This window comes from Cheilinus undulatus, linkage group 21 (assembly GCF_018320785.1).
Source record: "Cheilinus undulatus linkage group 21, ASM1832078v1, whole genome shotgun sequence".
In the NCBI taxonomy this organism is placed as follows: Eukaryota; Metazoa; Chordata; class Actinopteri; order Labriformes; family Labridae; genus Cheilinus; species Cheilinus undulatus.
The window spans coordinates 29,777,195-29,787,874 of NC_054885.1; the positions used below are offsets into that span (position 1 = coordinate 29,777,195).

Consider the following 10,680-nt stretch of genomic DNA (forward strand, 5'->3'; position numbering starts at 1 on the left):
ACTATATTTTTTAAAGATTAATTTACTGTTTTAAGATATAGACCCTACAAAAATGGGTTTTTAAATATTGTTATTTAACAATATATTGTCATTTTTAATAAGAAATTACAGTCCTATACAGCATGGTCCACTGTCCCCTACTTGTAACATTAATTTTCAAATCAAAATGATCATATTTCCTTTTTTACTGTGCCTGTTGACATAAAAAAAAGGAAAGAAAGTTTAAAGATTATGCTTTCTACATGAAGTGATTGCAATGCAAAACGTGGCTTTGTTTTCATGCTGTCATGTGACAAAAGTAATCACACCAGCATAATCGAGAAACCCTAAGGGTTAAATGTAAATCTCACCAATTCACCATATTTTTATTCTACATTTAGTTAATTATATGCATGTATTTTTTTGTAATAAAAGTGGGTCAAATACATTTGAAATCATTTAAAAATATTCTTTTTTTTCCCGCAGGCATCTGGTGATCCCCTCTCAGTGTCTTGTGACCCCTAAGGGGTTCACAACCCCCATGATGGGAACCTCTGCCCTTTCGTAACTGCCTTTTTAAGAGTAGGACATAATGATATTGCAAAAAGAGACTTAATGCCACTTATAACTTTATTCAGTTCAACACAACTATTCACAACGTATGTTTGCTCCATTTCCATTATAGTTTTGTACATCTGAACAGAGCAGAACACAAAAAGCAAACTTTCTGCAAACTTTAACAGCTGGGCTCATGTCTTTAAAAGCTGATAAGGTGTATTTAAGACTGAAACAATGCTAATAAAACCACAACAAACATGAACACACAAAGGACAGCTAGAAAATCTGCAGCACAGCCTCAAGGAATTCACCTTTAAGAAAATAAAAGCTGGAAATTGAAATTCATAGCAGTGCTGTAAAGCTAAATAACCACTCTACAACAGTAGGATGATCCTGTATACAGCCTGATTTATCATAGTTGTTTTATTCTACATTTATTACTTCACATTTTTAACACAAACTTCACATGTAAACCAGGTTTTATGAGGCTGCTGGGAAATGTCAGTGCATCCTTTATGAGTTTCTTCTCAGTCATCTGAGTAATGCCTGCATTGATTATTCATGTCTGGAGTCATCCCTCTGTTTATGATTATTATGCTAATGAATGTAACCATGGGACCAAAAGCCTTGGCCACTGTTGCTATGGAGATATAAGACACAAAAAGGTGTGTCGTGTCTTTCGCTGGTAATAAGACCACGTAACACATTCCACAATACTGCAGTGACGGAGAAGGGAGATGGAATTTGATTAGTAATGGCTGGGGGTTTACAGAGTGTGAGTGCTTCAGCGCATCAAGGCTGACGCACCAGAGGAAGTTAAACGCACAGAAGGTGTTAGACTACTTTGTATGCGTTGAGAGTTTTATATACAGTACATTTATATATTTAAATATCAATATTGACATGTTTTTCTAGAAAGTGTCAAACAGGACATTTAAATCGATACAACACTGTGGATTCATTGCACATAAATCATCATCTGTCACAGGCCGTGCTGCATGAGAGGCAGCCTGCACCAGCTTAATAAAGATAGTAATCTGACCACAAACAGATAAGGGAGCCACAGGTTGGACACCATAGCGTTGATGGTGATGATGATAAAGGAACACCCAAGCCTCTTGAGGACAAGTGTTCTAGCCCTTCACAAATTCACGTCACTGACACTTGAGATGTGGCCTCCTACATGCCGCGGATCATAAGAGGAGGACAGGTCAGCGCCAGCATACAAAGTGAGCTCGCAGTGCAGGGCAGGGTGGACAAAGCTAAGCGCCTTACAGAAGAAAGATACAGCTTAAAAGACAGCTGTGAAAATAATCACTCACAATCAAACGAGCAGGTGCATAAGTCTATTTATAAAAGACAATTTTCTGGATGTGGCCCATCTGCCTCTTATAATTCTATCCAAATAGGTCAATCAGCAGGTTGCAGGGACCTGTGAGATAGCAATGGTGCTAAAATAATCATTCACCAAATGTTATCTGTGCTGCTTTTAATGCTCTAAGATGCCATAAAGAACAGAAGCAGAGCCACTACTCATCAGTCTTGCTGAATAATTTACAACCGTGCAGTCTGGTGGCTTTTTGATACTGAAACGAAGAATTACAGCAACACTGTTAAACATACATAATGGTATCCAGGCATCTGTGACATTACTGTACATATGCATCTATACATTATAGCAGCACTTTGGTTAAGAGCCAACCTGGCTTATTGACCAAGCCAATGCTGTGACTATTATGTAAATTATGCATGTAGCTATATTGAACTCTCTGCTATTTACACTTGATGCATGAAAAACGATAATGACTGTTGTACTACAGGACGCAAGAATTAATGGGACTTACATGTAATGCTTTGTGTAAAAAAAAAAAAAAAAAAAAGGCATTAAAATTTCACAAGTTGGAGTCTCTAAAAGAAATGTTGGAAAGGATTCTGTCACTTTTTCAGAGACAAACCTCCCCAGAGGAAAAATCCTGCATACAAGAGCACAGAAAAGAACCAGAGGAATGACAAGAGCAAAGATATTCTGCAACATCTGATCACATTTTTTAGTTGTTATTTTTCACAATAAAAGCCTGTAGAAACTTGGCACCATCCCTCTGCTGTAAAGTATGTATATAATCCTGGCACCACAGGGAAAATCATGTCACCAAGGGGACCATTTGCTAGTGGGCGTTAGTGTCAGCTCCGAGTCAATACACAGAGAACAAACAGAGGGAACAGATTTCTTCTGCGTTTACGCTGCAGAGCACACAGTTTTGAACTACTGGTTATGTTTTTTATGGTTCTGTTTACAGCCACGGAGCCAACAATATGTCACAGAGCCATCCACTCTGACTTTTTGTTTCATTTATTGTTCGTTACATTCAATAAGGAGCATGATTCCTCATTTCTCCTCTCCTTATGTAATGTGACCTTAGAGTCACAGTTATTAGTGTCATTTCAGTCTATCATGTCCCTCTTAAATGCTGGTCTGCAGGTCTCCATTTAGCAGAGTACTCTGGGTTTCCGTAGGGTCATTTATCATGCGCGATTTATCCTGCCGGCTATCACTGCGCTCCACCTCATCCAGGCCTCCCACCTTCTTAAGACAGAGCACATTCTGGAAACTCTTCTTGAAGTTTTCTGACAGGAAGGCGTACAGGATGGGGTTGGCGCAGCTGTTGGCATACCCTAGGACCACCACGAATGCAAAGGTGCTCCTCAGGATAGGCGTGGTGCTGATGGTTCCCGTCACCGAGGTCACGTTGAAGACGTAGAAAGGCAGCCAGCAGAAGACGAACACCGCCACCACGATGGACACCATGCGGGTCACCTTCCTCTCAGAGCGCTTCCTCTTTGAAGAGCCCACACGGATGCCTGAGGACTTCACCTTGATGATGATGAACAGGTAGCAGAGGCAGATGACCATGAGAGGGAGGAAGAAGCCCAGGATGAAGGTGTAGAACATGAATGCTGTGTAGTAAGCCTCTTGAGGCTCAGGCCACACGATGGTGCAGAAGCAGCCATCGTGCTTCGTGATGAGGCCGCTGTAGATCACAATGGGAAGATTGACCATCAGTGAAACGCCCCACACTGCTAAGTTAATCGTCTTTGCCATGCGAGGCTTGCGCCATTTGGTGGACTTAATGGGATGCACAACCGCCAGATAGCGGTCAATGCTCATCACCATCAGACAGAAGATGGATGTGAACTGGTTCAGGGAGTCGACGGTCATCACCACCCTGCAGAGCACCGGGCCGAACGGCCAGTGGACCAGCGCCAATTGGATGGCGATGAACGGCAGGCCCAGCATGAAGAGCACGTCTGCCACGGCCAGATTGAGTATGTAGATGTTGGTGACTGTCTTCATCTTGGCGTAGCGCAGGATGACGTATATGACCAGGGCATTTCCACAGAGCCCTACAGCGCACACCAGGAAGTACATGCAGGTGATGACCACTGTACTGGTTCTGTTGAAGGTGTGGTCTGTGAAGTTCCCATTAAGGTCGGACTCGTTGCCCTGCATGAAGCTGTCATACATGAGGTGCTCCGACAGGTTCGGAGGGGATGATGGGAAGATCCAGGTGTCCATGGTGCCTCTGTCTGTCTGTTATGGATTATGACATCTCACCTGTACAAAGAGACAAATTAATAACTGTCAAACACTTGAAAAACACTTTTATTATCAAAAGACAACACTTTAGAACAAATAAATAAGTAACTGCTTTTCCATTTCATTGAGTGGCTTGGCTCTACTTGGTCTGACCAAGAATGGCAGCCCAGCTCGGCAGAGGATTTGCTTTTCCACCACAACCTAGATACCAATCTGAGGGCATGTCTAGAGCTGATGACGCAGTGTTTAGAGTGAATGAAGTTATAGCTACACTTCACTAAGCATTGTTTTGTTCTGCCAGAAGAAGAAAAAGAGGAAGCACTGTTTGGTTTAGCTGTCCACTCACATCATGCCTGTCCATGCTGTTGTCCTGAGGTCAAAGTCTGGTGCAGTGATTGCTACTTAAACATGTTTGCAAGGTGTCCTGGCCAACAAGCAAAACGTTATGTTGTCACTGCGGTGCACTTGGAGGCGGAATGGGTGCACTTGGGCCCTGCTCCAGAGCAGGACCATTCTGGGCATGGTGTGGCGTAGCCTGGTGCAGACAAACTAGTGATGGGAAAGAAAATTTACACGGCTTGGCTTGTAAGAAGACAATCAGTAACTAGTAGCTTGTTTAAATACACTAAAAAAGGTCATTTACTAGGTAATGAATGAGTATTTTATTGCCTGTTAACTAGGGCTGATTCTATACAATATAATTTTATTTAATTTAATTTATAATTTATAATTATAATTTTTTAAAAAAACTCAAAAATCCTGAATGTTTTGCAAAAGCAAAATGTGAAAATAAATTACTGAAAAAATACAAATATATAAAAATATTGATATAAAATGACAATTAATCTACTAAAATAATATTTTTATGGCCAAAGTATGACAACATATGCTGAAACTTTGTGTGAATCCAAGATGATGGTTTCAAGGTAATCAAATCAATTTTAATTGATTGTTAACCCACACTAGAAAAGGAATATTTACTTAGTAATAAATGATTAACCTTCACTTGAACTGGCAAAGTTAGTAGGTATAATTTACTACTAGTTAAGACAGGAACGGGAGAGTAAATGACTGTTAATTAAACTACTTCCATTTTAACTCATGTAACCTACACTAAAACTGGCATAGTTAGTAGGTATAACAAACAAACTGTTAATTAAGATGGGCAAAGAAGAGGAAGTAAACTACACCAAATTGGCATAGCCACAAGGTGACAAATTAGCAACTAATGCAGGTAAAACCAGGAAATCAAATGAGTAATTTACTGCTAGTTAACCCTGACTGTAACTGGCAATTATACAGTAACAAATGAGCAACTAATTTCTTGTTATTCTACACAAAATTATCAAAGTTACTAGGTGAAAGAGACAAAAGCTATTAAACGTGACATAGGTACCAAGCTATGAATGAAAATTTTCATATTTACTAAGTAACAAATGAATAATGTAGGCATACACTGTGGGATTGGCTGTTTCAGATAGAATTTTGAGTTGCAAAACACTCTGTCATCCTAGTATGATTGTGCAAGTAATGCCTGCAAGCAATAACTGAAATTTGGTACCAAAATTAATTTGTTTTGACATACAAAATGTACTTAACGTTGCAAAATTTAATCTGCATTTTCAAAATTTAAGAAAAAAGAAACTATTTAGCACTAGCTCTGTCAACATAAGAGCATCACAGTAGCAGTAGGAAACAGGAAGTGATGCTGCACACTCCCTGAGTAAGTGCCACCCATGTCTCAATGTTGATTGGCGGTGACATCAAGCCAGTCAGATAGTGTTGTGTGCGGGACATTAAATGAAACTGCAGAGAGAAAACAAAACCAGAAGGGGGTGAAATCTTGGAGTGGAGCCAAATGTGCACCTTTGAATAAATTTTAGCCTATTATCGGTCAGATAAAATGACTCAGCTATACTCGGCTAAATGCCAACCATCTGCATCATTAATCAGCCAGGCCAGTAATTGCCTACCCCTAGTCTGTTGTGCAGTGTGCATGACAGCCCACCACAGCCTGAACGGCTGCTCCTGATTGGTTGGATGGATTTATGCCATATCTGATCATTTCGTCGTACAACTGCACAGACTCCTGCAGTGAGGGCTGAGCCGAGAGCAGAATCCTCAACTTAGGAGCATTTTTCTGTTGTAAACTGTCAGACATTATCTTAAATCATCATGAGAACAGCTGGCATGCCTGTTTGATGTTCCTTCCCTATAATAAAGAAAATAAACAAGCAGGAAATAGGTCTATCTGTGAGCCTCCATCCTAGTATTTGTTATTATTAAGCTGCTAGTTGTGTTTGCTGACGATGCTGTTTATGTGTATGTGTGAGGAAGATGATAAGAGCGGTTTTGTCACTGTTTGTGGATATGAAGAGATATGACTTCAGCTTCTGTGAGTAAGACTTGGAAAAGGAAACTTCTTTGGCATTCGTCACGGTTAGCGATGACTTCACTTGTACAGTGTGAGGACATAAATTGTGCATGATGGTCATGCATTGTAAATGATTTATCTGCACAGAGTAAGCTGACAATCCACAATGACTGGTACAGAGTCAGCTTAAAATCACACAGTGAAAGCTTGGCTTAAGTGACACGTAGTTAAAGGGAATGAATCAGGAGTTAACTGCTAGTTAACCTTTAGTTGCATGATGGTAAGTCACTCATGATTGAATAGACAGGTAATGACTGTTGGATAAGAAAACACAATTTTGGTACAGCAGTAGGAAGGAATGAGTGCAGGGAATAATATTCATTAGCTACTTAGAATTTAATCATGAGTAACTCACTTGTAAACAAGCAGTTAGTTACTCATTTTTTGCCTAGAAACTATTTTATGTACCTTATTGTAAAGTCTAATCTATCAATTATTTCTACAACCCCGACAGTTACAAAGAAAAAAAGTCACTTAATATGGATTTTCATATTGATTCTATGCTTCCAGAAGAGGATTAAGGTGATCTATTATCATCATCTTCATCACTTATTGATCTTGATTGCTCTTCCTTCCTCTATAAAGACCTTTAGCTGAGGGATGTTCGTCTGTTGAAGCCATTGATCTGAATGTGATGAGTGGCACTACTCTGCTATGACTGATGAGACACAACCCAACAATCCCTACCAAGTCTTAAACCCATGTTATCGGTCGCTACAAAAGCTGATCTTTTCACACTTCGGATAAAAGATAGTAAGAACTGCTTTTTAGAGTCTTTTTGGAAAAAAGAAAACATTCTTTTTCTAGTCACCCCTGAGGCTAAGTCCTTCCTGAGGGGATTTTATAGATTTCTATCTGAATCCTCCGTCTTGAGACCAGGATTGATTGATGGCGTGTGTACAGAAGAGCACCCCAGGCAGTGCTCTCTACTTGAGGCCGGGTTTTTTTCCTTGTGTGTTTATTTGGTCCGGCTCAGCTACCAAGGGAAATCACTCCGCACATCCTCCAGTCATAAGCTCTCCCGAGGGGCAAAGCTTGCCCTTCACATGTTGCTAAATGATCAGCCTCTCTGCATTCTCTGCTGACAGATTTTTTTCAATTTATTAGGTGGGAGGGCATGGATGTAAATTAGTCCCAGCCTAAGTAATTGAATGAGAGGGAATCATTGTACTGCCAATAGCTGTGCCACAGACAGTCCGATTGGAGTGCCTGTCACTGCCAATACATGGGCAAACATGGTCTGACAACTCTGTATGGGGCCAATAATATATGAGGTTTTATGATGCCACTGTATTTTTCTCACCATGGCAGCAGGTTGGGGTGGACACTGCCTCGAGTCATTTTTTTTCTTTTAGTGGGAGAAAAGGTGACAAATCAATGAAAACATAGCCTTTCTGCTCATTAATAAGCATCCAATGAGTCAGACCAATGGACAGAACACTTTATAATGTAATAGTTGGCAACCTGTTGGGAGAAAGCTGCATAAATAAGTAAGCACAATGTTTAATTATTCCAACAGAAGCCACACGAAGCTCTCATAAAGCATCCACAGGCTCTGCTGCATCACTTTTAGGTAATATTAGGAGATATTCTTTGTGTACTTTGAAATTCTGGTGTTAGGTGGCATACTGTGCAACAGGTATTGTTCCTTTATGACAACAACCCATATGAGGGCAAGTGTCAAAATCTGGTGTAATATAAGAGCAAAGGAAGAAATAATGTTTCAATTAAATGCAAGTTTTTTTCAGGTATATTTTTGTCTTTAATGCTCAAGACCATCATTTTTTTTTCCTGATTTTTGCTCCAAGATGATGAAATGATGGTTTTTAAGTGAATAAAAGAGCTCATGCTGATAGTAAATCATGTCAATCTAAGTCAAGAGAAGGAAAACAAGAATAAGGTCATTGATGTCAAAAGGAGAATAAAAGAGAAAACTCAGGCAAGGAATTGTATAACTGCAAAAAATGCACATCCTAGATGTGGTATTTTTCCCAAAGAAAACAAAATTGCATGCTGGGACATCACCGTTCATTTGAAAGCTGCGATTCTCGCACATGTTCATTTAGGTAAATCTTGTTTAACTTCGTCTGAATGGAGAAATCACAGTATCTTTGAAGATGTGCACCATTCCTCTACAGTAAATCATCCGATACCTGCAGCTTCGTTTAATCAAACTACTCGAAAATCAAAGCATTCCTTACCTGATGAAAGCATTTGCCCATAGCAGATTTATCCTCTTCATCTTCGGATATTCCTCAAGTTTTCTCACAAGCATCGGAGTGGAAACCCTCTGCGCAATCTGAATCCTCTGTCTAGAAAACCCATCATGCAGTCTGCAAATAAAGGAAGAAGAAAAGGACCGAAAAGATCTAGCGATTTAATCAAACTCTCCGGCTCTGCACGCTGCGCCCCTGGTGCGATGCGCGCAGCGACTGACCCAGCAGAGGAAAGCAGAGATGTTAAAGGGCGCGCATGAACAGGATCGAGGAGACTCACCTCTGAACGACAGAGGCTGTCCCTGTCTCTCTGTCCTCTGATGCAGATATCCAACCCTGCATACAGATGGAGCTCGGCATCGATTTAATCACGACTAAAGTCACTGACGCACGGAGGTAATGCTGTACTGCGCAAGTTGCATATATTGGTGAAGTGGAAATGAGAGGGCTCAAGCATTTAGAGAAGTCAATTTAAAGTGGGAGCCAGATGAGAGTATGGAAACACGGTAAACCCACTGGGCAGGTCAGTGATTGGATTCAGTATAACTTTTCCTACAGTTATAAAATTCATTCTCACATGGGGATTCTCACAAATGGCACGAGCTAAATTATTATCAAAACGCTATAATGAGATAGGAACTCACAAAATAAGCCAAATTTAAAAATAAATTCAACTTCTTATCCCCTTTAAAGTCCCAATTAGAAAAACATTGGTTCTTTTTCATTGTCTTATGCTGTGATCGTTAACCTTATGGCATTGCAAAATAAGCTAACTACTGCCTCGATTAAAACGGAGCCCATTGCCCCAAATAATCCCCTACATTGTTATTTTTTGATGAAACACAAAATCTGATTAAAAAAAACAGTTAAAATGGGCAAAATTTGAGTTTTATCCGTATCTGTCCACTGAATATTTGTTTTAAAGCCGAATCTGCTGGTATCTCTTTTTTCCTAACGTCACGTCTGCTGATGACCCTTGACCTTTGACGCTATCTTTGAGAGTACTTTCTGAGCCTGACAAGATAAACGTATACATGATTTTTGGCTTGTATTATCGACACGTGCCGAAAAAAATGAGGGTGAGTCCAATAATTTATTGCACGTTAATGTTTTAAACTACGAAAACTTATTGTTGACAGCTTTGTGCCGGTGTTCCGGTGTAACAAGTGACCATGTTATTTTGGAGACTTCCTGCCAGGTGTGTCTTTAGTTGTCTTCCTGTAACGGATGTTAGCACCAACTTGAAACAGGAATTATAGTAAAGAAATGTTTACATGGAAATGTTTGCTCGTTTATACACTCAGTGATTAGTTGGAGCTCTCTTTGCACAAATTACTACATCTATGCAATGTGGCATGGAGCCAATCAGTCTATGGCACTGCATGGGTGTTATGAAGCCCAGGGTGCTTTAATAGCAGACTTCAGCTCGTCTGAGTTGTTGAGTTTTGTGTCTGACATCTTCCTCCTGGCAATTCTCCAGAGATTCTCTATGGGGTTCAGGTCAGACAGTTTACTGGCCAATCAATCTCAGTAAAACCATGGTCAGCAAACCAGTTTCAGGTAGTTTTGGCTTCACTGTGGGCAGGTGCCAAGTCCTATTTATCATAGGCTATATCACTTGCTGTAAATATATCCCCCCAATATCTCCCTATCACATTTTCCTTGCCCCGCTTATATATATATATATATATGTTTTTTTTTAACAGGAAGTCCTATGATAGAGACCTATTGTTGTTTCCTGGTGTAACATTATCTAGCTATTCTATTTAACAGGTAAGATCTATGATAAGATCACTTTAATGGTTGGAACTGCCTGTTGGTGTCATTATCTTGTCACATTGCTTTTAGTGTTCAGAGCTTTACACATAGGACATATGGGACAACGCGCCTAACTTCAT

The 10,680-nt window shown here is 40.1% G+C and overlaps 1 protein-coding gene across 1 annotated transcript; it reads right to left on the reverse strand.

The window, feature by feature from the left end:
* Positions 1-610: 610 nt before the first annotated feature.
* LOC121503520 (somatostatin receptor type 2-like) lies at positions 611-8,934 on the reverse strand. Its single transcript, XM_041777978.1, has 2 exons — positions 8,768-8,934; positions 611-4,150 (listed from the first exon to the last, which is right to left on the reverse strand). Exon 2 carries the CDS (start codon positions 4,109-4,111, stop codon positions 2,999-3,001), a length of 1,113 nt encoding a protein of 370 aa, XP_041633912.1. The 5' UTR covers positions 4,112-4,150; positions 8,768-8,934; the 3' UTR covers positions 611-2,998.
* Positions 8,935-10,680: the final 1,746 nt, after the last annotated feature.